General features: G+C 51.2%; 7 protein-coding genes across 7 annotated transcripts; 3 read left to right on the top strand and 4 right to left on the bottom strand.

Moving 5' to 3' along the window:
* Positions 1-56: 56 nt before the first annotated feature.
* On the top strand, positions 57-2,410 carry ampp (aminopeptidase P; the record flags this gene model as incomplete). The annotated part of the gene is made up of 9 exons (XM_056696931.1): positions 57-132; positions 209-268; positions 330-495; positions 547-608; positions 665-886; positions 954-1,870; positions 1,927-2,011; positions 2,064-2,108; positions 2,163-2,410. The coding sequence occupies 9 exons, from the start codon at positions 57-59 to the stop codon at positions 2,408-2,410; spliced, it is 1,881 nt and encodes a 626-aa protein (XP_056559143.1).
* A 704-nt stretch (positions 2,411-3,114) lies between these two features.
* N7496_003999 (exocyst subunit SEC8) lies at positions 3,115-6,977 on the top strand (the record flags this gene model as incomplete). The annotated part of the gene is made up of 5 exons (XM_056696930.1): positions 3,115-3,589; positions 3,670-5,580; positions 5,638-5,786; positions 5,842-5,949; positions 6,009-6,977. The coding sequence occupies 5 exons, from the start codon at positions 3,115-3,117 to the stop codon at positions 6,975-6,977; spliced, it is 3,612 nt and encodes a 1,203-aa protein (XP_056559142.1).
* Positions 6,978-7,668: 691 nt separating this feature from the next.
* N7496_003998 (putative extracellular cellulase CelA/allergen Asp F7-like) lies at positions 7,669-8,831 on the top strand (the record flags this gene model as incomplete). The annotated part of the gene is made up of 2 exons (XM_056696929.1): positions 7,669-8,355; positions 8,421-8,831. The coding sequence occupies 2 exons, from the start codon at positions 7,669-7,671 to the stop codon at positions 8,829-8,831; spliced, it is 1,098 nt and encodes a 365-aa protein (XP_056559141.1).
* A 3,742-nt stretch (positions 8,832-12,573) lies between these two features.
* N7496_003997 (basic helix-loop-helix domain-containing protein) lies at positions 12,574-13,512 on the bottom strand (the record flags this gene model as incomplete). Its single annotated transcript, XM_056696928.1, has 2 exons — positions 12,574-12,917; positions 12,981-13,512. The coding sequence occupies 2 exons, from the start codon at positions 13,510-13,512 to the stop codon at positions 12,574-12,576; spliced, it is 876 nt and encodes a 291-aa protein (XP_056559140.1).
* A 2,073-nt stretch (positions 13,513-15,585) lies between these two features.
* Positions 15,586-16,920, bottom strand: N7496_003996 (putative protein N-terminal asparagine amidohydrolase; the record flags this gene model as incomplete). The annotated part of the gene is made up of 2 exons (XM_056696927.1): positions 15,586-16,622; positions 16,737-16,920. The coding sequence occupies 2 exons, from the start codon at positions 16,918-16,920 to the stop codon at positions 15,586-15,588; spliced, it is 1,221 nt and encodes a 406-aa protein (XP_056559139.1).
* A 694-nt stretch (positions 16,921-17,614) lies between these two features.
* On the bottom strand, positions 17,615-21,856 carry N7496_003995 (uncharacterized protein; the record flags this gene model as incomplete). Its single annotated transcript, XM_056696926.1, has 4 exons — positions 17,615-20,010; positions 20,111-21,071; positions 21,135-21,314; positions 21,395-21,856. 4 exons carry the CDS (start codon positions 21,854-21,856, stop codon positions 17,615-17,617), a joined length of 3,999 nt encoding a protein of 1,332 aa, XP_056559138.1.
* A 1,135-nt stretch (positions 21,857-22,991) lies between these two features.
* On the bottom strand, positions 22,992-24,684 carry N7496_003994 (uncharacterized protein; the record flags this gene model as incomplete). Its single annotated transcript, XM_056696925.1, has 5 exons — positions 22,992-23,593; positions 23,651-23,833; positions 23,888-24,277; positions 24,335-24,539; positions 24,592-24,684. 5 exons carry the CDS (start codon positions 24,682-24,684, stop codon positions 22,992-22,994), a joined length of 1,473 nt encoding a protein of 490 aa, XP_056559137.1.
* Positions 24,685-27,461: the final 2,777 nt, after the last annotated feature.

Genomic DNA, 27,461 nt, shown 5'->3' with positions numbered 1-27,461 from the left:
GTCCCCTCCTACCTTCAAGGTTCTTCTCCAATTCTCGTCCTCGATTTATCATCGACATGGGGACCGTGAATACTACAGACCGCCTGTCGCAGCTGCGACAGCTGATGAAGGAGCACAATGTGGATGTTTACAGTATGCTACTATATTCGCCATCTCAGTCTTCTACCTTTGACATGCTTCAAGGCCTTTGCTAATTGCTTTCTCAAAGTCGTTCCTTCAGAGGATAGTCACCAGTCCGAGTACATTGCGCCCTGCGACGGCCGCCGAGGTTAGACACGCCATCCTTGCCATCTTCACAGTCCGGTGACTCACGATTCGTTCAATTGCAGAATTCATTTCCGGTTTCTCTGGCTCCGCCGGTACTGCGATCATCTCTCTGAGCAAAGCTGCCCTCTCCACCGACGGACGCTACTTCAACCAGGCCGCGAAGCAGCTGGATAGCAACTGGCACCTCCTGAAGCGGGGCATTGAGGGCGTCCCCACGTGGCAGGAATGGTATGGGAAATACGTGGATCGAGCTTGGATATGATGCTGAACATGCTACAGGACAACGGAGCAGGCCCAGGGTGGCAAGGCCGTGGGTGTTGACCCTTCTTTGATCACGGCCTGTAGGTGATTTTTGTCCCTCCTGCAAGTCTAATAACTGACAAACTCCGTTGTTCAGCCGGCGCGCGCAAGCTTGCAGAGACCCTGGAGAAGAACGGTTCCTCCTTGGTGGGAATTCAACAAAACTTGGTCGACCTGGTTTGGGGCAAGGACCGTCCCTCGCGGCCTCGTGAGAAGGTGCGCGCCCACCCGGTGAAGTATGCTGGCAAGTCGTTCCAGGAGAAGGTCGCGGACCTGCGCAAGGAACTGGAGATGAAGAAAAAGGCCGGTTTTGTTATTTGTATGGTGGATCTGCTCTCATCATTGATGCCCGCCGCTAATCGTGATCTACAGCTATGCTCGATGAGATTGCGTGGTTGTTCAACTTGAGAGGGAGCGAGTGAGTTTCCCTAGCAGCGTTCATCATTGGCACCCATTGACCTCAACCAGCATCCCCTATAACCCTGTCTTCTTCTCTTACGCCATCATCACTCCCACTACTGCCGAACTTTACGTCGAGGCGGACAAGCTGACCCCCGAGGTAACCGCTCAGCTGGGCCAGGATGTGGTCGTCAAGCCATACGAGTCCATCTTCGCTGACGCCAAGGCTCTCAGCACGGCGCGCAGCCAGGCGACTGACGAGGCGCCCAAGAAGTTCCTGCTGTCCAACAAGGCCTCTTGGGCTCTGAGCCTCAATCTCGGTGGTGAGGAACAGGTGGAGGAGACCCGCAGCCCCATCGGTGATGCTAAGGCTGTCAAGAATGAGGCCGAGCTCGAGGGAATGCGCGCATGCCACATTCGTGATGGCGCCGCCTTGACCGAGTACTTTGCTTGGCTAGAAAACGAGCTTGTCAACAAGAAGACTGTCCTCGATGAGGTCGATGCTGCCGACAAGCTGGAGCAGATTCGCACCAAGCACGAGCTCTTTGCCGGTCTGTCGTTCGATACCATCTCCTCTACCGGCCCCAATGGTGCGGTGATTCACTACAAGCCTGAGAAGGGAAGCTGCTCAATTATTGATCCCACTGCCATCTATCTTTGCGACTCTGGCTGCCAGTACTTGGATGGAACCACCGACACCACCCGCACATTCCACTTTGGCCAGCCTACCGAGTTCGAGAAGCAGGCTTTCACCCTAGTCCTAAAGGGTATGATTGCCATCGACACTGCTGTGTTCCCCAAGGGCACGAGTGGCTTTGCTATTGATGTTCTGGCCCGCCAGTTCCTGTGGAAAGAAGGCCTGGATTACCTCCACGGTACTGGTCACGGTGTTGGCTCCTACCTGGTAAGAATTTGAACAACGGCAGATTTTACTATTCACAGTATGCTAACCTATACTAGAACGTCCACGAGGGCCCCATGGGCATTGGTACCCGCGTTCAGTACACCGAAGTTCCCATCGCTGCCGGAAACGTGCTTTCGGATGGTATGAATCCTTGCTCCTTTGCAAAGCCATCCTAACTGACCATTGATTCCAGAACCCGGTTACTACGAGGACGGCAAGTTTGGTATTCGTATTGAGAGTAAGTCTTGTTCGCTTGTGTTCAATTGACGAGTACTAATCTACTCCTTCACAGACATTGTCATGGCCCATGAGGTCAAGACCGCCCACAAGTTTGGTGACAAGCAGTGGCTCGGCTTTGAGCACGTTACTATGACCCCTATTGGTCGCAACCTCATCGAGCCATCTCTGCTGACTGATGCCGAGCTCAAGTGGCTGAATGACTACCACGCCGAGGTATGGGATAAGACCCACCACTACTTCAAGGAAGATGAGTTGTCTCGGAAGTGGCTTGAGCGTGAGACCCAGCCCATCTCGAAATAGAGTACTGTCTGTGGTCCTGTTGATACATAAGGCAGAGGCGAGAAAGGAGGGCTCTCGATGGCGTTGAGGGCACAATCACCTTGTTATTAACTTCGGATACCTTGATATACAAAATCTCATACATTTTGAACAAACCCATGCGCGCAAGTTCAAACATATATCTCTGCCCCGTCAAATCTAATGCTCTGTAGCTTGGTTATATATAGGTTTCGACTGGTGCCTGGCCTCGAATATCCAGCAGTCAGCATGGGGTCAGGTTGCGATAAACTTCATAGTAGTATTTCAGAGTAGTCTAGCATACGGTAGCTTTGGTTACAACTTAACAAAAGCCTCTTGCATTATTATTGTACCGTCATATCTCGAACTTCATCGTGTGCTCTATAGTTAGTTCTGACCGCGGAATGCGGCCCACGGCGAGCTTATGTGGGCCCCGAACACTTGGGACTTCCCCATCCCGCCCAACGCTGTTCAGCCATTCCTCGTCCACGAACGTCCTCGCATTGCTGTCTGACGTGGGCACTCAATTGCGCGCCCGAGAATGGTCACTATCACTCTGTCATACTCGCTGCGCAAAAGTCACAGTACCTAAAGACTTGAACACGCACCCACGCACAACGCATCCGCCCCACGCCCCTTGTCGCAGTCGACGAACAACCCCCGAATCGGCCCCCGCACGCTGTCATACTGATCAGAGATACCCGGGAATGAGCGGAGGAAGCGGCTACGGTTACGGCTACGGAGTCTCCGGCGCCAGCCGGTATGACACTGGTGATGGCGGCTATGGCAATGGCAACCTCGGAGTGAATGGTTACAACGACCGCAGCGCCGGCAGTACAGGAGGCGGGGCAGGGGGAGATCGAGCAGGGAGCCGCGATCGTCGCCCTGGTGGCTATGGTGGATTTTACCCTGAATCCTCGCAGCAGCCTTCTCTCGCACCCCCCGGACCACCGTCCCCGGAGCGCCGGCGCGATCGGGCAGATCGAGATAGACAGCAACAGCCGACACAGTCTACCTCGCGCTCACGGACGAGGAATGGAGATTCGGATAGGAGGTATCAGGGTGCGAGGGATGATCGCACCCGCGAGGCTCCGCGTTATCAGGAGAGCAGGAGTCGAGATGTGAATGCACCTGATACCAGCGTGATGGAAAGCCATAGGGGTGAAATGCGATCTGTGGAAGGTTCGTCTCGGCTTTGAGGGCATTATACGTGCTATAATATTTGCAAACAAGGTTGTGATTGCTGATATGCCGTGGTTCAGATGTACTCCAGTCGATTCAGCGCGATTGGGATTTCATGACCGACGCCGAATGCATTCCCGTCCATGTCGCCCTCAGTCTGATGGATACGAGCACTCTGGGCAAGGCAGACCAGGAGCCCGACTTTCTCAACATGCATAACCAGATTCAGAGAACGCTCAAGGCAATTGTGAACGAGCACCACCAGGGCTTTAACAGCTCTATCGGAACGTTCCACATGATCCAGTCTAATATCTCTAGCTCTCAAGGGCGAGTGCGCAACCTGAGGAACTCCCTGGAGGAGGCAAAGTCAGGATTGCTGTCTACGAAGCCGGAACTTAAAGGGTTGGCCACTTCCTCGCAGAACTATGACGATATCTTGCAACTGTTCGCCCATATCGAGGAGATCCAGTCGCTACCCGAGAAGCTCGAGTCTCGCATATCTGATAAGCGGTTCCTTGCGGCTGTTGAGGTTTTGCATACTGGGCTTCGGTTGTTGCGGCGCTCTGAGCTTGAAGAGATTGGTGCCCTCGCCGATATTCGTGCATACTTCAACAACCAAGAAACCTCTTTGACAGATATCTTGATTGAGGAGCTGCATGATCATTTGTATTTGAAATCCCCTTACTGCTCGGATCGATGGAAAGCCTCAATTGGAGAGAGTGACATCAACTCCAGCACTTGGACTGGAAATCGCTCCTGGGAACGCCCGGTGTACAGTTTTCTGGCCAAGTTTGACGCGAAAACTCCAATGGTTGAAGACGCTTCTCGAAATCCTGAGGCGGATACCTTCTCATACCTTCAGTTGCTGATCGAAGCCCTGAATAAGATGGGCCATCTTGATATTGCCGTTGATCGAATCGCCCAACGTCTTCCCGTGGAGCTCTTCGCAGTCGTCGACAAGACGAATGCTGAAGTTGACGCTCGCTATCCCACTCCGAACCGAACCTTTTCGTCCCATGATAACCAGCTCAAGTCTAATTTGCCAACTGAGACTATCGAGGAGCGTGGCCATGTGCTGACCGAGTACCTTTTGGCTTTGTATGCAAAGTTCGAATCCATTGCAGAGGGCCACCGAGTTGTCCATGACGTGATTGCGGCAATCCTGGGACGCGATGGTGCTGTCAAAACCGACACCCTCTCCGGTGGATTCAAGGAATTGTGGAAGCTTTTGCAAAGCGAAATTCGGTCCCTACTCCATGATTATCTTGCAACGGATGGAGAGACATCTTTCAGATCTAGAGGCGATGAGGCGGATGCCCGACGACACCTCACTGGGGGTAATCGGGATAAGAACAAGAAAATGTTCAAGCTATCTGACATCGAACAGAGCTCAGAGATGAAGGCCGAGCAAGATGAGTTGGACGAGATTCTTCAATTGTCTGTCCCAGGTCTGGTATCCAAGACACGGCAAAAGACTTCTGCAAATGATGTTTCACCTTCGAGGCAGGGCAATTCAGGTACCGGTCATAAGATCTTGCTTGAGCCTAGCGTCTTTAATATGAGACTTCTTCTTCCGCCGTCGCTGTCCTTCATCCAGCGTCTTAAGGACATCGTGCCAGTCGACTCGGATATCTCCATGAGCACCCTGACGTCTTTCCTCGATGACTTTATGGTTAACGTCTTCCTGCCCCAGTTGGACGAGACTGTGACCGACCTGTGCACGCTCAGCTTTATCGCGGCCGACGCGTTTACAGAAGACCCGCAATGGACAAAGGTCTCACCACGACCTATCTTTAAGGTAAAACCATTACTCTCAGAAAATAATATCAAGATTCTAACCAAACTGTCAACCCAGGGTACCGTCAAGTTCATGTCCATTGTTCGAGAATTCAGCAAGATGTTGTCTAGCATTCCGCACGATCAGGCGTTTACTCAGCTCTTGATCGACCAGATCGTGACCTACTACGATAAGTGCTGCGGTTGGTACAAAGGTAAGCAGCTATCAAAACAAGCAGTGTTTCGAGGCCCGATATTAACAACTATATTAGCCATGGTCACCAAGGTTTCCGCACGGAACCACGGTGGCGAAGTGCGATTGAAAGCTGCTGCTTCTTTTGCTGAGTCTGGTGACATCCGTGATGTGGTTGAAGAGCTATGGAAAGGGGCTGGCGCGAAGAAACAAACACTCATCGATACTGTAAGACTTCCACAGTCAGACGAATCCGTGAAAGAATCATTACTAACAACGACAGGAAATCGACCTTCTTCTCAAGCGGACTGACCAGGTTCCCTTAGAACCCTATGATATCATATCCGATCCGAAGACCGTTGTTGCGCTGTCGCTCTTGTATAACAGTATGGTGAGTAAATATTTCTATCTTTCGAGAAATCACGCAAGCTGCTAATCATCTTCCCATAGCAATGGCTTGGAAGCCACCTTGCGAAAATTAGACAGATCGTCGACTCATCAGCCGGGGGTGACAAGTCTGCCTTGACCGCGAATGGTCGCCCATCTCGCCGATGGACTCTATTTGGAGCTATGAAGCCCAAGCGTGACAGCATCAACATGCCTGTATACCTGCCACTGAACCATGAAACGGCTGCAGCTTTCGATCAGACCCTCGAGTCACTCCATGGACTTGGATCCAACGCTCTCTTAACACTCCATGTCGATATTCGATGTGGCATCATTCATATGCTCACGAAAACCATGTCGGGGCCCAACCCGCCGACTGTGAGGGACTCTGTTCCGTTAACGCCGTCACCTGGTACGACCGAGAACTGGTGGCATATTATTATGAATCAACCGACCGCCGCATCGCCCTCCATTCTCCAGTTGAATGGTGATCTGATCGGATTTGACACCAATATTTCCACCTACTTGGGCTCCGCCGAGCACTGGTTTATTGCATCTGGTTTGGCACGATTCATTGATCGAGTATTTGTGGCATGCACACGCTATATCGGTGCGATGAACGAGAATGGCGCTCTTCGCCTCCAGCTGGACGTGCTTGTTCTACAACAAAATTTAAAGAACATCATTATCGACCCTGCTGCGACGGAAGGAAACGAGATTACATCTCAGGAGGTGGTGGCGCTGCCGAGAAGTGCCAAGTTCTTGGACTGGTTCCTAGAGGGAGCGGAGAAGGCCCTGGATTACGCTAAAGAGGAGAAGGAGGCGTTCGCAGCTCAGGGTGACAAAGCTCTGGCCGCTGGCAACGGCGAACCGTTCACCTACGATGAGCTCCGAGTTCTCGTGGACTTGTGCTTCTCGGAGATCTCGCGTGGACCTCGGGGTGCCGAGAGTCGGGAGGACTTTATGGCAGCGAAGAAAGCCAGCGCCGATGCATTGCTACGCTTGAACGAGATCATGTGGGATGCGCGATAGTTGATTTATTTTTGCTCGGCGACCGTTGGAACCCTTTGCTATCTTTGCCACTATTTTGTTCATTTAGAAAGTGGTTCCCCTTGGACCCCTACGAATCATTTTTGGCCCCAAGTTACCATTCACGTCGAACCAGGATGCTAGTCATCCTGTCTTAGCGTCATTTCCACTTAATCAATTCCTCCGAGCTGCCTCCCCACTGCAATAAACTAAAGCGAACTAAACCCAGTCAGGCACGGATCGCACCGTTTTCGGCTTCTTCCGAGCGTCACACAAGGCGCGATGGATCCACGCGTGTTTCAAGTGTCTCGATCTCATTTCTTTTAGTCCCTCCCAGTGTAAATGATGTGACCCCTCCAAACGGTTCTAGAGTGGTGGGCTTATTATTGCGGCTAATTCGACGATGATTTATGATGACAGATGAGCCCTTTTTGACCCTTTTCTCTCTTGTTCCTCCTTCGTTTCTCACGCTTACCTGTCTGCGACAGCTTGCCATTCATTCCAAGTCTGGGATTCGATATCTAGACGTCCATTCTTTCTAGCCGGTATTCTTTGCGCCTTCGATCTTTGGCCAATAAAACCGTGCTTCCGATCCTTCATTCAATTGCCGTCTCTGCGACAGACTCCCCCGCGGTTTTCATTCCACAATTGATATACTTCCTTCAGCCGGACTTCTGAAATTCAATTCTTCACGATGAAGTACCAGCGTCTCGCTTCTCTCGGCGCAGTCCTCTTCGGCGCTGCTGCTACCGTCTCTGCTAAGCACTTGGGCGGCCGTCATGAGCATAACCAGTGCCCCAAGGGTTACACCGTGTCCGTCTATACTAGCTATAGCACTATGTATCTGACCTCCACCTCTTCGGCTGCTCCGGAGGTCACCTCTACCTCCTCTCCCGTTGCAATTGTGGAGACCGCTGCTCCTGTCGAGACTACCACTGCCGTTGGCGACGACGCCGCTTCGGTCTCATCCTCGACTACCTCTTCTACTCCCGTGCCGACTAGCGAGGCTCCAGTCGCCACGACCACGCAAGCCACCGTCGCTGTTGTCGCGGAGCTGTCCACCGAGAACGCCGTTGCTGCGGTTGCTACTTCCACCACCAGCCTGGAGACTACCTCTTCGGCCTCTTCTACTTCCACTACCGAAGCTGCTGCTGCTGCCACCTCCTCTACCTCTTCCTCTTCCTCTTCCTCTTCTTCCACTTCCGGAGAGGCTACCTACTATGGTGGTAACGTTGCTGGTGGAACCTGCTCTTTCTCTGGGTACACTCTGCCCAGCGGTCTCTTCGGTACTGCCTTCTCTGGTGCTGCCTGGGACAATGCTGCCGAGTGCGGTGCTTGCGTTGCTGTTACTGGACCTAATGGTAACACCATCAAGGCTATGGTAAGTCAAAACACGAGCAAGTTCCTAAAACCCAGCCCGTTCAAGTATTCTAACCACCCCCACAGATCGTCGACCAATGCCCCGAGTGCGCCGCCAGCCACCTCGACCTCTTCCAAGACGCCTTCGCCGAGCTCTCCGACATCTCCGCCGGTGTTATCGACATCACCTGGGAGTACACTGCCTGCGACCTCGCCGGCCCCCTTCAGCTGAAGAACAAGGAAGGTACTTCCCAGTACTGGTTCTCGATGCAGGTTGTCAATGCCAACGAGCCCGTTACCAAGCTCGAGGTTAGCACCGACGGTGGTAGCACTTGGCAGAGCACTACCCGCACTTCGTACAACTACTTCGAGCAGTCTTCTGGATTCGGTGTGGACACTGTTGATGTTCGTGTTACCGGCCAATCTGGAAGCACTGTTGTTGTGAACAGTGTGGGATGCTCTTCTGGTTCGGAGATTACTGCTTCTTCGAACCTGTGAATGTGATGTTTGTTGTGTATGTATATACGGGGACTGGGGGAGTATTATAGAGAATTGAAGTTCTATTTAATATGAGTTCATCCAGGTGACGAGTGGGAGAGATGACAAGAGTGTACGTGGAGAGAGATCGCGTAGGGGTTTGTTTCACTTCCTAGTTCACCATTTATTATCGTAGTTGTTCAACACCAGAAAAGCCAAGTCAAGAGATCTTCCACGAGCATGGAAATATCTACAAACAAAGCTTAATATCTCCTCTGTAATTTGTCTGCGTTCAACATGGGTTCTTTGAAGCACCCCGAGGTATGCCGTTGGTCGCTCCTGATGTGGCGGGGAGAGCCGTGTAGAATTCACCTGTCTCTGAAAGGCAAAGTTGACTCTATACCGTATAGTTGCCAAGCACTCCAATTTGTAAAGGAGACCGTACGTGGAAGAACGAGCCCACTCGAGCAATGTACTTTCCAGCCATAATATAGACACTGCCCAAGTGAGAAGCTAAACTCGCTGTCGCTGATGTTTCCCGAAACTACATCACCATTTAGTTGGTTCTAAATACACTTGCACAACGATCTTTCTGATACGTACCTTCATTGCGTTGGTTTTGTATGCCATGACCCAATGCTAGCAGTTCATCGACTGGCTCGTTGTAGTGCCACTGATCGTTTCTTCCACCTTGGGTGTCAAGAAGGACATTGTTGGAGTCAGGGTGGCATCGTCTGCTGTTATGTTTCAGAAGTTGTATTTGTTTATTTTGGTGTGACACTATGAAGTGTGAAGTGCAGCAGCAGTCCACAGTCTTGCAGGCCAGCTGGAAAGGAATTGAGATATCCTGGTGTATAGGTATCAATAAGGCACTTGTCAATCAATGCTCTGCCTCGTTGATTATCGAAACAAAGGAATTAGAAGGTTGATACACACCATGTATAGTGGTTGGAAGTTGCCATGGCAAATAGTGTGAGTAACACAAGATTTCTTAGTTTGGCGGATTGACTCATCAACTCTTTCAGTGACCATAACGGCTTCAAAAGGGTCAAAGGGAAGCAAACCCATCTCAGGACTCGGTCTCTCAGCTTCCATTTGTGTCCGAGGCAGCTCAGACAGTCAACGTTTTCCCAAAAGAAACAACGATGTCAATCCAAAGACTTGATGACGTCTTATTCAAGACTCTTAAAGGAACTCAAAAGAAAGAGACAAATTGGCAAGCAGAATACGAATCGATGGCGATTGACGACTCAAACCTCCTGCCGTCTCTCCCCCCCTCCTCCGTGAAGGGATATAGCAAAACAGCCATTTATTCTAGAGACAGTAGCTGCTTATAGTGTAGAGTGTATAGATTAGTCAGTCACTCCATACTATAAGTAGCTGATATCTCTGGAAAAAATGGCTGCTCTGCTCTATCCATTCACGGAGGAGGGGACACACCCTAGCAGCGACAGTGTATTTATCGACGAGTGGTCTCTCACGAAGAGCCAAAGCCATGTACCGATTTTTGGAACTTCAAAGTCAAAGCATTTGTATAGATAACCCGTTCGATGTGGTGATGAGAAAAGGCCTGCTGGAGCTATATATCGATATAGCGCACGATCATGAATTGATCGTGTATCCCAATATAAGCAAACAGGGGAGCTTTTCTTATAGTCGCATCTAAGTAGATTGAACTTCCTCATGTACCTCCACAGGCGAAGGAGATGAGTCGTCAATCACCATCGATTCGTATTCGGCTTGCCAATTGCTCTCCTTCTTCTGAGTTCCTTTGAGAGTCTTGAATAAGACGTCATCAAGTCTTTGTATTGACATTGTTGTTTCTTTTGGGAAAACGTTGACATTTCTCAAATGACAGGATCTCCAGCAATGTTCTGCCCGCAATGCACTCTCCCGTTGGAGTAGCATATGGATCAGGTAGAAATGTCCCTCTAGATCTTTGCCCTCGAGATCCATTCTGCCGGCTTGGTTGATCGAAACGAGCGTGGTAATGTAGCCAGGGGGTATCACGGTGAGAGGTTGTTCTCCACCAGGATGTGTACATGGGATCGCGAGAATACTCCCGACCACGTACGCCGACGAGTCGTCTCTACCCGCTCGCGCCTAGATGGAGTTAGTATATTGGAGTCATCAATAACAGGTGTAACAATGTTGACTGAAGGAATGGATCAGCGACAAACTGAAAAATATTTGTCATCGTCGTCCTACAGGTTTGGTAGATACCAATCATGGACTTCTCGTCGACCACCAGGACGCCATGAAATAGCCCTTAAGCATCCTCTCATTGCCTTGGTTGCAATGTATGACCCCATGAAGAGATATAGGCGAGTGTACAGTTACAGCCGCAATGTGATATGAAGGTATCCTCAACCCTTGGGCGATTGAATTCCAAGTGCAGCTTCATTCGCCGTGTCGGTGATAAAATCCCATCAGCCTTACTAGGTCTGTCTCGCGGTGATAACGGAATCGTTGGCGCTTCGTTATGTATATATTTCTGGGAGAGTTAACAAGAGCAGAGTATAAGACACAATAAAGTCGGCCAAGACAACGGGGAAGCTTCACGTACATGGAATGGATGGTGTCCAATATTTCCAGGTGATTATTGTTTCTTCTTCGTCTTCTATTCTTCTCCGTTGACCATCAGAGTCTATTATAGACCTGTGGGGGGATGGCTGATGAAGAGGATATTGAAAACACCAGTCCATGGTGGTATGTCGTGAGAGGGATCGGGGAGAAGAAGATGGATGGTATATTTGATAGGGAAGGAATGTGGAAGATGAAGGAAGATGGCAAAATAATCACAGGGCTTTATAGGGATATTTGCCGGAGTAACGGTGGAACGCAATCATGTCAAACAAAGCCATCTACCCATGATCCGGTTACTAACAGGACAACCTAAGTCAATCATCGGCATGACAAACTAAATTTGATTGGTTAGTTTGCCTCTATCTAGCAGTGGCCATAGAAAAAGCCTAACCAGATACACTATATCTGCCGCTCTTTTGAAAAATCTTTCTTAAGGTCTTTTAGCCTGTCTCCCTAGATAGCTTCGGGATTATCTCTCGAGCCAACTTTTGGGGGAAGCGCAACGAATTTCCTTGAGATTTCGTCAGGGACAGGTATAACAAAGAGTAGAGCATGTGCTATTCTAAATAGGCCTGATTTGTCGCGCGAACAACACATCGACTGCTAAGCCAAACGGATGGGAATTCCGTCATGATCTACTGACAGCCAAGGCATTTACACTTCTATGACAACTATACACAACTTAAGTAGGAAAATAAAAATAAAGAGTATCTTGCATTATACCAGCATTGTGGCATCCAGAAAGCCCAAACCAATCCATAAATTTCGCCGGTCCATCCATTAACGATGAAAGAAGAACGTGATACAAAAGCGCGGTAAGATACAGGCCAGAGAAGAGGGGAAGTGCGCCACTCCAAGTCAAAGCAACAACGCAAACGACCCTTGCGAGGCAATCGCGGAGGCCTACCAGTAACGATAGACCATAGTCGAATGAGCTGTTAACGAGTCAAAATAGGGGATGTAACAGCGCGGAAGCCACCGAGGCAATGTCCGCTCCACGAGAAAAAAACAGGAAGAAGTTGGAAAAAAATCGGAAATCTGATTCCAGAATAATCAGATCGAAGAACGGAAATGAGGGTATGTTCAAAATCTTAACCACCGAAAAAAAAGAAACGCGGCGAGACAATCGTGGCACATCACATGCGAACGAGAAGCCTAGCGGACCGAGTTGGCCTGCTTACTCCATCCCATCAAGGGTCTCGAGTTCTTTGGCCTCCTCGTAGTCGTCGAACTCCAGGCCGGCATCGCGGCAGCGCTGGAGCCACTTGGCGGCGATAGCATTGCGTCGGCCGACCTCTTGCTTCAACTTTTGGTTGGATGCGCTGATCTCGTTAATGGCATGGTTGGCGGTGAGGCTGTGTTGCTCGAACCGCTCGTCAATGTTCTTCTTCTCTTCTTGGAGCTGGCAAATGTATTCGATGGCGCGTTGCAGAATGGCACCCTTGTTCTTGTCGCAATTTGGCACGAGGCGGGCGATCTGGTTGATTCCCTCGTTGATAGCCTCACGTCGGCGTCGCTCAACTAAAAAACGGAGTCAGTAAATAGAAGAGACAGGAGAATCCATTCTGGGAAAACGAGACGTACCCTCTTTATGGTTGTTCTTGCGGATCTGGTGCCACTCGGGAGAACCGACAGTGGGCTTCTGGTTCATACTTTGCGCCTCGCGCGCAGCATACACCGCAGCAGCAGTGGAGTTGTGGTTGTGAGGACCGGGGATAGGTCCCTGGCCCATATCATCGCCAAAGTTCAACCCCTGTGTAAGGTTGTTCGCATCGAAGGCGGCAGCATCCGGGGGTGGGGGGTACTTGTGCTGAGGGGCATGTGCGGCCAGCGCAGCTTTGGCATTGGCAGTGAGAGCATTGTCATCAGACAGTCCATTCTGGGGGCCGACGTGCTGGAGAATTTGTTGGTCAATGTTCAACTCGGACCCTGCGTTACCGAGGCCGTGGTCGTAGCCAATCGAGTGGCCGAAGTTGTGCTGGTTGTCCGGCATGCTGCCGTTGCTGCCGTGCGACGAGCGATTCAGACGCTGTGCGTCGTGGCCAAGGTCATCAGAGCCCTCGCGCTTGCGCTTGCCGCCGGCACCGTCTGGGCTGTTCATGGTGGGATCGGACATAGTCTAGAGCAAAGGGTCCTGAGCAGCGGCGAGAAGGTTAGTCATCGAAGGCGATTCAGAAAAAAAAGTATCTTAGGCAACAGTGAGTATTGTACGATGGAAGAGTGTGTGAGTTTCAAGGTTAGTGCATGAATGACAGGTCGCACCCTCCCTCGGTAGGATCGACTGTCTGCCTCGGGGTAAACAGAGAAAACGCGCGAAGCCGACGCGCCCGGAGAGCAGGCTTCCCCCCCCTCACGAGCGGGACAGGATCCAGCACCAGCTGGGTGCATCGCGGGCGGAGGCCTCCCAGGCAGCGACAGCGACGCGATCAAACATCGTTCTGAATGTTTTGAGGCTGTCAAGGGCTGTCCCGAGGACGACGTCGCGACGACCTCACAGGCGCGTCATGGCTGCGGGCGACCGTCGACACACACTTGGTGATCGGCTGGTCGGCAAAGAGAGGGGGCAATGGGATCAGGGTTAGAGCGGCCGAAGGGGCAGCGCTCGCAATGAGAAAAGCGCACATCGTGAAGCCATGCAGCGGGGGCAGGGGGATAGCAGGGGCCGATGGGAAGTTGTTACCTTGGGATGATCCTATCTATCACCTGACAGGAAGTCACCTGCCACGGACAATAACAGACCGGAAGTCACGTTGTTTCGCGATGTCGACAACTCGAAAATCGAAATGGAACCCCAAAATGAAAGGGGAAAGAAACTGGAGCGTGGAGATTGTAGGAGATCAGATCCGTTTGACCATGAAACAAAATCAGGCGATTTTACATGGAAAAAGGGATGTTCTTTAGGGATGGGTTGAGCGACCGAGTCGAGAGGGACTGCTCACGTGGAGAGGAGGAGGAGGAGGGCGCGAGGAGAGTTGGGGGAGACCACAAGGACCAACTGTGCAGAACTGTGGAGATCACCTGACCGGAGACTTCCACCTTATGTCAGCAGATACTATCACCTCCTCTGGAATAGTACTCCGTATATAAACTATAGACAACAATGGAAATTGTCTTCGGTTCCATTGATAATCTTTTCGAGAAATATGCATCCTGCCAGATATTCAGCACATTTCTAAATCCATCCTTATCGCCCACGTACTTTCACCTGCTCTCCAGTCAGGTGTTGTGATCCCGTGCCCCTCGCACACACTGCGACTCTCCCCGTTGATTGGTGGGCTGTCTCCAAATCACGTGCTGGTCACCCAGCCCAGCCCCGCACGGGCCACCGATCGGCCTGATTTGCTTGTGGAGGGACTGATGGACTGGTGAATCTCATACTTTCCATCCTCCATCCTTTATACTTGTTCTTGATATTTGTCCTTCTAAGCCGACAAATACCCTACTAATCTACCTGCACTCCTGCGAGCTTACTACTCCTACATATCATTCGATATCTCCTCATCATGCAACTCGGGGATGCATGCCATCTTCCCCTCCGCATCTAGACTTAATCTTCGAATCTAATGCATAACTAGCATTGCTACTCCATCCATAGCAGGAGATCACATGTGGATTTTGACCACACTACTGTAGAATTATTACATCCCCCCCCCCCTCCTCCACTACCCTCCATCATCCATAATTCTCCTGCTGCCCCGAGGGTTGCACCCGCCCGTCCCTCTCCCTTTACCTCTGTTAATACTCCGTGTTCCGTCAAACTATGTCACCTTGGTGATCCTCCGTCCAGGTCTAGCCAAGTAGCAGATCGCCCAGCAGTCATGAGACCGGCGATGAAATAAGGTGTGCACAGTGGTGGCTGCAGAAGTCGATCTCCCATGCGATCATTCCGGGTCTAGCGAGTAGGAAATCAACGGGTGAATCCGGAGATAATCTATATGGAGGCATAAGTATAGCTATATAGCAGTATACATGACTCGTGATGGAGATCTCTCGAATATACTAGAGTGTAAATCCAAAGTGTAGGTGATACGCGAAGCATAAATATCTATACTTTCGAGCTCTCAATACTCTCCTCTAATCATACACCCTAAACACGGCGGACGCCTTCTTAGGCAAAAGAAGGCAACCTCCTCTCTTCAACTGTTGACGCAATCTCTCATATTCACCCTGATATTCGTCTCAAGATGTCTCACATTTCACTCCGATCCATCAGAGTCCTCTCCAGAACTCTCCTCCCCACCCCCCTCTTCCGTAACCCAAACACCATTTTCGGGTCTGCCGTAGTATCCGCAAAGCAAATCCCTTCCTCCCCCGCGCCTAGTAGATCCCAGCAGGCGATCTTCGTCTCCACTGCACCCTCGTTCTCACCCTCGCCCTCTTTCCTACCGTCGATCCGGTCCGCAACCCGTGACCCTGACCCTGACCCTGACCCCGGACGAGTCCGCTGCGTCACAGCAATGACGGCACTCGTCCCTGCATACCGCGCCGGTGGCTTGGTATCATCTGCCGCCGGCTCCTCCCCGGCGCGATTGGCAAATATAATCACGGTCCTCTTGGTCGCTGCATCGGTCGATGCGCCGTGGCGTTCGGTGTGGCTGTCGATATCCCCCGCGTGCCGCATCTTCTTCTCTAGTAGGGGCATAAACCGGTTTAACCAGTAACTGAACGTGTCCATATCGGGCTTCCCATTCAGGGCGGTCATGTCTTCCTTCCCCATTAGTGTGAGCCAGGCCATCGATAAGATAACTAGCTGTGAGCCTGAGTCTAACACCCGGTTGGCAAACTCGTACGCTGTGTAGGGTGCTTCGAACTTGTAAGGGTTGATGTCCATGCAGATACCAAATGAGGTGGGTACTTCATGCTGAGCCAGTCCTGCTGGGGTCATGGCTGCAGAACCGGACTTGCTCTCGGGCTCGATGTGTGGCGTGAATTCCAAATTGCGGAATCCCAGATCCACACTGCCTTCGGCGGCCCAGGTCTCATCTGTATAGTACAGGAAACTCTTGCGATAGTTGTGGACTACCGTGCCCACTTCATCGACCACGAGAAGCGAGTTGTAGTATTTGGGTGATTCACCCTCATTGGTACTGTGCTCAATCTCCGGGTAGCCGATGCAGACTTTGCAATTCAGGCGCTGGGCTGTGTCGCGCGCCCATGTAGCGCTGGGACCTGCGCCAGCAGGCTCTAGATATGGTTCAATGGCTTCCTTGGAGGGGAAGTTGTACCCTGGAGATGAGTGTTAGCAATTTTGACATTTGTGAGTCGACTGAAACAGAAGGAAATGAAAGTTATGAGCGTGCGCAGGGAATCATGCTCTCATCAGTTCCGCTCAAAACATACCCGTCAAAGCCAACTCCGGCAATACTAGAAGATCAGGACCTAGAAGATCTACTCCGATCCCTATCCCATGGGCCTGTCCATTGAGGGAGATATGCTTGCCCCGTTTCAGCAAATCATTGGCTCTGTTGATGTTCCCCTCAACATCTCCCAACTTTGGGGCAAATTGCAATGTCGCGATCCTCATCCACAGCAGGCGGGAGGTTGAAAAGCCCCTCGAAAGGCAAAAAGTTTGATTTTGGATTGGATTGAATCGGCAATGATACCGATTGAAGGTATTAGCACTGACTGAGGCTTTGAACCCGGTGCTTGCCTGGGAGGCTACTGTCCGAAGCCCGAGCCGCACAGTGGCCGCTGTGGTTTCCAGGATGGCGTCAAAAAGGTCGAATGGTAGGTCTTGGATACACTGGATAGCCTTTTGGATGCTCAGCGCTGAGATCGGACACAGTTGAAGTTCTAATGTTGGGATGTGGGGAGTAGCTTAGGAATGGGGACATGTAAAGAGATAAGACGACGTGGGCCTGATGAAGAGGAAGTTGGTGCCTGAGGATCCTAATTTTCCACAGACTAAACCCAGCCACGATGTTGAAGGTCAATAGTCAACAGTAAAGGCTCAAGTTACTGTTTGAGCATACATAGAACAAATGATGAAAATAAGAATAGACTTGAATTATCTTCATGAAAAGAATATCAAATGTGAGGCTAATCAAAATAAAAGAAGAAATCGGGTATGTACTGTCGAACCGCCCGAACACCGTGCAATGTGTTGTGACTCGAATAGGTCCATTCGTAGCCACAATCGAATAAAAATCAAACTGGTTAATCCAGAAACGCCCGTCTTAAACTATGCAATGACGTAAGGTATGCAGGTTACCCCTTTCTTATCCACTCATGGCAAAACGACTCTTGCCCTTGTCTTTTTCTTTGTCTAGATGCTTGTGACTCTTCGACCGCGAGAAATCCAAGGGCTTGTAGGCCAATCCATGTCCGCCGGTCATCCGAATGCGGTACTCAGTACGAGACATCGTACGTCCCAGTCCTTGAGGCGTCTCGGGTGCGTATGCGACCTCGTAAGGATGGCGCGGGAACTGTGGTGGTGATGCACTCTGCGCGTAGGGTGTGATGGCAGGGCTGATGCTGTTGCTGTATGAGCGGCTGCGCTTGCCCCGTTCTTCCCAGTATGCGTGATACGCGTTGTACTCAGCGAGGCTTTGCGGCGACATCTCGTCGAAGATTTTGGGCCCAGTGCGTAGTTGCTCGGCGACGATGCGAGCAGAATTGAGGAGAATTTCATCCTCGTCGATCTCGCGTTGGCGTTTCCTTGTGACCTCGGTATCCGGCTCAGCCGAAGCCGGCCTTTTCTCCAGAAGAGCCTTGGCTCTTTCTAGGCAAGGAAGCGTTGGCAGAGCTTTGATGGATGACTCGGCCAGTGAGAATCTCTTGGCGGGTGGAAGTGACTCTTCAGGTGTTGACAACTTTGATGCTTTCAGACGTTCCTCACGCAATGAATCGGCCAATGCTTGTTCATCTAGAATCCGCTTTCGCTTGCGCTTCTCCTCCTTGCGTTGCGCTTTTTCCTCGGCGCGCTTCATGATTCGCTGGTAAAGGGCGATTTCTTCCTCTTCTGTCTGTGGGGGTCGCCATTGAAGATTATCGGACTCGACAGATGTTTGGGTTGAGCTGAGCGAGGTGGTCGATTGGTTGAGCTGCGAAACAGACAAGGCCGGCTCCACCGGTTCTGGACTCTTCGCCGCAATTTCAGCCGGTGGTAGCTTTTGCACAACAGCTTCATCTTGCTTGGGCTTCGCAGGCTTGGCGAACAGATCTGGCTGGGTTTGTGGGAACACAGACTCCTTTCCTTGGATTGAAGGAGGTTCGGCGACGGCATTAGTACTTGCGAGGGGGCTTGGAGAGGGGAATAGAGGTTTCTTGGTTTGGAATGTAGAAAAGACAGAGGGCCCGGCCGAGGGGCTAAAAAGCTTTGGAGTTGCACTTGGTGCTGTGGGTGGGATCTCGCCAGGTTGGGACATAGGCATGGAGGTTTCCTTGACATGTTCGATCTTTTTCTCCACGGCTGCAGATGCCTTTGGAGGCTGGAACAGAGAAGGCTGCGAGAATCCACTGAACGGCGATGGCTTAGCGGGCTCGAAAACAGTAGAAGTTTGATGGGCCGAACTAGTTTCCGTAAAAATAGGAGCTGGGGGTTGGGATTGAGATATTTCTGGTGTAATTGATGAGAAGTTGAAGGGTGATGTAGTAGAGGGGAAAGTGGCGGAGCTTGTAGACGGCTGAGGGAAGGCTGGCTTGAACAGGGATGGGGCGGCGGTCGGCGCCTCCAATGATTTCGAGGTAGCTGTGTTGGCCTCTGTTGTAGGGAAGGGGGAGTTCGCAGAAGGAACAGGGTCCTCCGCTAATCCCAACGGTTTCGGGGGCACAAAAGCAGACAAGGAGGCAGCGAATGGGTTAGGGGAGGCTGTTGGTGTGACGTCCTTTACGGTTGTCCCGGTCGGCTTAGGGAAAGCAAACGGGGAGGGCGTTGCGGTGGCACCAACTTTTTCAGCCGTCTCGGTTGGCTTGGTAAATGCGAATGCGGAGCTCGTTGAAGGAGCAGCAGGTTTTTCAGCAGTCTCAGCCGGTTTGGGGAAAGTGAATGGAGACGGCACTGGAGGTGTGCCCTCTTTAGCCACTGGGGTTGCCGCAGGCTTCGAGAAATCGATAAAAGGAGCTGTCGAGGCACTCTCCGCCTGAGTTGTTTCGGCCGGCTTCGGGAAAGCGAATGGAGAAGGCGAAGGGGTAAGCTTAGCAGCGAATGGGGTTGCCGGTGCCGGTGCCGCCACCTTGTTGGCTTGAGCGCCGGATAACATCGCAGAGAAGGGATTCGCAGCTTGCGGGGCTGCAGCCTGTGTGGGAGGCTGGGCTGCTTGAGGGAGATTCCCAAATGGCGAAGGCGTTTGTGTGGTTTGTTGGAAAGGGTTGAACACATCCTTCGTAGGCGAAGCAGAACTTGGAACATCGCTATCCAGAGACGTAGGGACAATTTCCACTGTGGGGGCCGGAGTCGTATTGTCCTTGTCACTCACGAAGATATTTTCGATGGGAGTAGGAGCTTCCGAGGGGGTTTCTTCCATGCGCTCAGGCACTGCAGACTCATCGATCATACCCATGGCCGCAGCCTCTCGAACGGTCATTCCGAGAACAACGGCCACCAAGTTTCGACCAGCACGCTTCGACTCAACGTAGGTATCCGAGAAGGCATGCTCGGAAGAAGGTGAAAACCCTAAAGGGGAAGGGATTAGACGGGACAAACGTGATGATATATGGGACCAAAAGGTGCCAATAGCTTATCTCAGCGCAGGGTTTAGGAGGTGATATCTTACCGACAGAGTCAACAGGGCGAGTACCCCAGTTGAGATACATTTGGCCATTGGCATTCTCAGCAAACTGGAGGTCCTGCTCTTCACAGAACTTGATGGTCTGCTCGTCGTCATCAAGATACAGCACCTTGGTCAAAAGTTCCACCGTCCACTCCTCGTTCTTGTGCTGCTGCGATGCTGGAGCTCGGCAGTAAGCCTTCCAGATGGCACGGATCGTCGTCTGCCGAACATGGTTGAAGTAGATTTCCGCCACGCAGGCCATCAGATACGAGACGCTGGGCGAGTCGATGATGTGGAAGAAGCGAGTGTAGAAGCCCTGCGCAATGGCATTTGGTCGTCGAGCATCTAGCGTGCCTTGGTATTCCCATGTGTTGCAGGCCGCTGCATACAACTCCAACGCTACCTGGACGCGAGGGGAATTGAGCAGTGCTGCTGGCCACTTTTGAACGCGGGCTTCGAGGTCGGGCCGTTGGTCGTGAATGGAGAACAGAATGTAATATGCACGGAACTCCTCCTCATTAGGGAAGAGCACGCGTCCACGGTTATCATCGTAGTAGTACATCAGGGACAACATGGTGTTGTTCAGCTGTTCACGTTCCTGATGGCGATCAAACTGTTCCTCGTTCGCGGGGCTTGAAAGTAGATGTAGCGAGAGAATGTGGAAACGAGCGATTCTCTCCAAGCACATAACAGCCACTTTGACGTCCACTTCGTGGGTGACTTGCTGAACCGAAAAATCATTGCGAATGGAGCGTGTCCGGTCCCAAACAAATTTGTGTACGATGCCCAGAGGCTCATTTCCGCCCACCACATGTCGGATCAGATAATTTGTCGCTTGCAAGAGTGCCTTGGGTGTACGAATATCAGAAGGAAGTTGCTCATCGTAGCCCGCTGCCGAACGGCGAAAGCGCTTCAGCATCTTAGCTTCCATATTCTGCATGGTATTTGTCGACGGATCGAGATACTATGGAGGAACATTCATGGTCAGCATGCCAATTCGAAACGAGTCATGACGGGTGCAACATACCTTCTCGCTGCGATCCACCATCTTCTGGACGATGCGTTCCACCCTCTCAAACTCGGGGCACATGCTCTCGCAAGTACCCACGGGCCGAATGGCCTTTTTCAGTGACGTGGGCTGATTCGGATCTGCCATCTGTCCATCTCTAATAGCTCGTTGTCTTTGTTTCGCGCGGTCAAGTTTCAGCTGCAAATGGGGATTAGAGTCCGTTCGGTCCTAACTTTCGCGGCTGGAAATCGATAAAAGATAAATGAGGATTGGCTGACCTGCTCGTAGCGATCTGGGTAGGAGCCCGACATTGCGGTGTGATCGGCGGACGCGGGCTTTGCAGAAGTTCCATGGCCATTGACCGTAGGAGACTGTCGAGAACCGTGTTGACCTGCGCCGGGGCTGAAGGTGTTGTTCCGAGCGGCGGCACCGCCCCTCAGGCCTGCGCCAGGTGCCATGGGGGACTTGCTCCGGGCTTGTTGTTTACCGAAAACGTTCTGTGGAGGGGCCAGTTGGTTCAGTTGGTTCGGTTGGGTGAGCTGTGAGAATGGCGAATTGGCGACGTTGGTGTTTGTCGAAGAAGTTGAGGTTGAGGTTGTTGCATGAGACGCGCCTCTAGCAGCAGCGCCCGCGCCGCGCCCACGAGTCGCTGAGGCACCAGCCATTACCCGGCCTCTGCTGCCTCCTCTTCCTCGTCCTCGTGCAGCCCCTTTATTGCCACGATCGGTGCCCCCTCTCATTGACCCTCGTGTGGACCCGCGACCTCGTCCAGAGGTGCTTGCCTCTCCGGCACTCTGGCCGCGGCCAGCAGCAAACGGATTGAACGGGCTTGCCATCCTATCCTCGCTCGGCCTGCATCCAGGTCAGTTTGTGCTAGAGAGATCTAGCGAAACTGAAAAGCCGACAGTGGGAGACGTAAGACGCGACGGAGTTAACTAAGAAGACTCGAGATAAAGCACTGCGGGAGCTCAAAGGACTCCGGACGGAAGAGGGTCCACTTGAGTCAGCCGCGCGCCTGAGTCATGTGATGGCGGTTGGCGGCAGCATCTACGCCTCAGGCAGCCCATCATCCCACTCGTCCCATCGTCGGCTAACCTGGCTTCGTATCTATATTTCAGGCAACAAGGCAAGCCAGCCACTTTATCGGTCAGTTTTACCATTTTCGTCCAGGCTTGCAGAGAAATTTTCAGATAATGTTTTCATGAAGTGTTTCATATGGCATCACTATCTACCAAAACAAGATTGTTTCCACAAAGCATGATGAATGCCGGGAAGAATCGATCACAAAAAGACCATCCATATACATGACAAGCCATCCGTAAACAAAAAAATGCAAAAGTATTAGCGAAAGACTCAGAAGGTCAAAATAGAGCGAACGTGAGCCCAGAAAAACCGGAAGATATTTGACAACCAAAATCCAATCAAAATCCAAAAACCACAAATCACAATCAGGAATCCAAAGCCAATGGAAATATTTTCAAAGAACAACAAAAAAGACCCGACGACCAAAACCCCTAATAACTGCGCGATTCCTCTTTCTGATGACACCGACCTTTTTTTGTATTCACAGAAAACAAGAAAGTTAAAAGAAAAGAATTAAGACAAAAAATAAACAGTGAATCGAAACTCCAGAACAAGCCCGCCTCCTTTGTATCAAGTATCAAGTGCTTTCATATGGTATGGTAATCAAAGCCATTTCAGTCGTAGAATTCATTAAAAGCCCGTGCACTTCTTTTAGTCGTGGCATTGCTCGGGATTTGCCTCCAACCGGGTCCTGCCCGTCCATTGGGAGGGCGAGAACCTAGGCTTGGTGGATGAGGGGCAGCTCATGCGGGTGACCCAGGGAGCCAGTGCGGAAGGGCAATGCTCGCTGGCTCATTGGATCCAATGGTGACTGGGCGTGGGGGGAGACATATCGTGAAGCTGCGCCGGTGATGCCATGGGCATGTAGTGCAAAGGGGGCTGGGGCAGGCCGTGTGTCACAGCCGGGGCATTGTAGTCCACAGGACTGAACAGAGTCTGGCGGAAGGTAGGAGCCCAGGCATCGAACTTCTGGTCAGACGTTGACGCTGGGAAGCCGTGGGAGGTTGAGTAGTCGAAGACTGAGACGTCGTGGGGGCTGATCATCTCGGCTGTGACGGGGGTACTTAGCATCGGCTGGGAGAAGGAGTCTGTGTATTGAGGAGGCGTGGTGTAATAAGGACGATCTTGTCGGGGGCCGTCGAAGGTGAGAGGCTGAGAGAGGGAGAAGTTGGTTGGAAGAGATCTGGTCGGTGCCATAGACAAGGGGTCAATGGGTGTCGTCAAGGGAGCGGTGACATGCTCGATGGAGGATGTTGGGGTAAGAAGGCCTTCTTCAATGTGCTCGGGGGCTTCCATAGTCGGAACGGGAAGAGTAGCAGTGTCGTTGGATTCCTCCTCATCATCACCCTTGGGGCTAGGTCCTCGGTTCATCACGTAGACAACCATGCTTGCATCTGTATAACCCGTTAGAACGTCGCGTGGACATTGGAATATTCAATTATAACACATACCAACTTCTCCACGCTCAAATCGCTCCTCCATCTTGCGCACGCGCAGGATCTCGTAAATGATATCCACATGAGAAGCATGCTTAAGACTACGCTTGGTGTCGCCAGCGACCTCCTTCAGCTTATCGGCAGTAATGCCATGATCGCCCAGTTTGCGAATGATGTGGAGGAGGAGCTCAATGCGGTCTAATTAAAATGTCAGTAAGTCTATTACAAGAAAGTAACAGAAGAACCACATACACTCTTTGCGCAGGTGGTCGGGCTCCTTGTGCATGACACCCGGGGGCCACCACAAGGGCTTGGTCTTTTCAGGGTCACCAGTAGTACCGGGAGCAGAGCCTGCTGGGGGCTTGCCACCATTGTACGGGTGCCGAACCTGCTTGCGGGGCTCGATGAACTTGATAAAGGCCTTTGCGACCATGCGGCAGTTGAGCTGCTGGAAGTGCTTCAGGGCACCTTCGTAGTAAGCCAAAACCTTAGGAGTGTCTCCGATGCGCAGGGGAATCATTTCGTTGGAGCCATTAGGAGAGCAGTCATCGCTGTCCGAACCAGCATCTGCGAGACGGTCGTCAGATCCTGGAGCATTAACACGACGGCGGCGAACACGGCGAGGAGAAGCATCCAATGTGCCTATATTTTTAGGTTAGTTGAGTGGCCCAAGCACTTCAGAGCTGATGTTCAACTTACGGCGAAGAGGCTGTTGGAAACCAATACGTTCCCCGAGAATCTCAAGGAAGTTCTGGCGAACCTCTGGAGTGAAAATAGTAGATTTCTGCTCTTTGATTGAAGCAGACTCGTCAACCTTGAGCTTGCCCTCGTTATCCAGATAGATCAGAGCGTAGTGCGCGTAGGGCATGCGGAAGGATGCGGGGCGCGCCGGGGTCATCATGGGCTGAATCCTGGTTAGATTATTGATCGAAATGGCTCCTTGGATATAGACTTACAGGAGCAACATCCCACCCAGGTGCACCTTCGTGAAGGGCCGAAGCTGAACGCTTCATGGCGCCAGTAGACGTATTGGGCTTACTGTAAACCATTGTGTCGATGTTGGAACGCAGAGCCGTGGTCTGCAGTGATCACGGTAAAGCGTGAGTCGGCGGTGTTCTCTCGGCGATAGAAGGAACTCCGGGATATCAAGGCGTAGTTTCACAGTCGAGGAGAGTATATATCGAGTATCCAAAGAACAGAACTATGTCTGTTTCAGCGCCGAAGCTCGCAAGATAGAACGGTCCTTTATATAGACCAAAGCTAGCGGTTGACAAAGTCTGAGTAGTTCCAACCATCATTAGCCTAGAACTCTCAAGATGGAACAATGTGACGAAAAACGCAGCGGACATCCAGCCCAGTTTGCGAAGCAACCCGGGCAATGTCCAACGGTAGCCGCCTCACCCGGCTGCCCCGACGGGTGGCTGTCTCATGGACGACTGCCAACCCGCGAACGGCTCAGAGTCAAGCTTATTGCGAACCAGACCACAATTGGGTTGTCAAGTAATTTCACTCACCGATTCAAACGGGCAACACAGGTACAAAGACGTGAGAATTGAATATGCCAATAGAAATAGGAATTGAATGATATTGGCGATGCAGGAACAAGAGGAATATACTCCACTCTCAATTTGTTCCTGGGGAAGTATCAGAAAAGAGTACCCGGAAGTATACTGCAAGTACACTGATATGAACCGGGGCAGCTGCGGTTGGATTGGGATGGTGACACGGGACGGGGATGGCCTGGTTGTATACACAATATCTTGTGTCCGGTGGGATGGTAAGACCCAAAGCAAGTATAAAGCACGGAACCTAGTAGACACAACTAGGTAGAGTGTGGGTCGAGGCGGGTTGGAAAATAAAAGTGATCTCCTTGAAGAAAGTGGGAAGAGGACGGGAGCTTTAAATTAATGTTTCTTTCTTTGCCTTCAAGATAAGAAGAAAAGAAAAGAAAGTCAAAAAAGCACAGAGTTGTAAAAGGGAGTTTGGCCGGCTTGAGGGAGGAGGAGTGGGATATTTCAAGTGTCGCGCGGTCCAGAGCAATGGGGGGCAGATCTTGGGGTGATCGATTTGCGATTTCGTTAAAATTTGTTTTAAAATAATATCTTTTTTTATTATTCTTTTTTTTTTCCACGAAAGTACCTAAGTATAATCGAGTGAGAGGTGACCGGCAAGCATATGGCAAACCGTGCCACAGAAAGCTAGGATCATCCTTGAGGGTCGAGGGTCATTCAGAAAGCCGGGGGATCCCCGGGAGAACCTAAGGGTTTAGGAATTTAGGAATATTAATTATCTTAGGATTTATTTTGGGGGGGTTGGGACTTGGCATTGAAAATATGGAATTATCTTTAATTTAATTTGATTTTTGGAATTTTGAATTTAATTTTGATCGCACTGCGGCGTATGCAGGACGCAGCAAGATTGGCGTAGTGGAGGAGCGAGATGCAGGTATGAAGGATGCCAACCAGGTTAAGAAGCACTAACCCAATAGCCCGAATAGCCCACCAAATCCAACTAACATTGTACTAAACCAAAGCTAAATAAGCTAATGCACAAAGTCCAGTTCCCGATTCGATTAACATCCCTGTCGAGTTCGACTTACTATTTGTAGATCGCTATGACATTAGGGATGTTCTCAAATCTGTCTATTTTTTGGTTTATTTTCTTAGGTCATCTATATCGGTGCAGACGTACTTCTGCTTTGATTTTGTTATTTATTTTCCTATAAATCCAAGTCCCGCTTAGCGTTGCGTCCGTTCCTCCACCGCCGAAAACAGCGTGGCGCTGTCGATTGTCGATCGACCGCCCCCCCTCTTCTACATGGTAGTCCTTCCCCACCATAGAGAATTACATTTAGTACAAAGTACGGAGAATTTCTACCATAGTTGCTGGCAGAACGGAGTACAGTAGAGAACTGAGCGAGATCGGGGAACCCGCTTTGTCATTGTCCAACTCAAGGTGTTCTGATCAGATCCTCTCCGATTGCTAATGGTAGACCCCAGAAGGCGAGGCAACCACTATGATGTTTGTAACCGTTTTGTTCACTCCCGACTCTAATCTCAACAGCCTATAGTTCGAATCAATTATGACCTAGTGATTACGCTCAAAATCCCGACAAGTTTATCCCACCTTCCTATCTGACAGCTTGACAGGTTGTGACAGGGGCGGGATGAAGCGCGGGGGATCCACGTCGAACCAAGGAACGTTTTCTTTGTTTGAGCATTCTGTATGGTAGTAGGACTAAAAAGATCGCTCGTTATTTAGTCCTTCGTTAGAGGTACTTGTTTACTTCGTACAAACCCTGGTCGCACTATCGAGTCATATACGCCCGTTTGGCATCTGCCAGGCACACACCGCGCCTCTCTTCCAACCAGAGAGTTCCCCCTCCCGATAGCGTTCGTGTTCAAAAGCACTCGCACAGGCCCTGCCTTGCGTCGAGGGGGGGGGGGGCCATACGCCGTGTGGGTGCTATTCTTAAAGGTACGCCGATCGACCTCAGCTTCTCGGAGGTTCCGTAACGTGGGAAATTTACTTGCAGATTCGTCACCAGGTACGGAGAACGGAGAACGGAGTACCGTGGAAAGCATACAGTCCTGTTGACACTTTGACATCCCCAATTAAAGCCCTGTAGGATCCCGTATCGCCGCCCTCCTTAGTGCAAGATGAATCCAGAGGAAGGCTTTGTAGTGGGGGGGGGAAAGTGGAAAAGGGCTCCCCACGAATACACCTGACGTGACCATCTCTCTGAAATGCAATCAAACCCTCCATTCAGAGTGCCAGTGTCCAAAAGGAAACAAAATTGTGGACAAGCTAGGCAGACTGGATAGGG

This window comes from Penicillium cataractarum, assembly GCF_028827025.1.
Source record: "Penicillium cataractarum strain IBT 29864 chromosome Unknown utg000002l, whole genome shotgun sequence".
NCBI classification, from domain to species: Eukaryota; Fungi; Ascomycota; class Eurotiomycetes; order Eurotiales; family Aspergillaceae; genus Penicillium; species Penicillium cataractarum.
The sequence above is the reverse complement of the archived record's forward strand: the minus strand, read 5'-3'. Positions and strand labels throughout refer to the sequence as shown.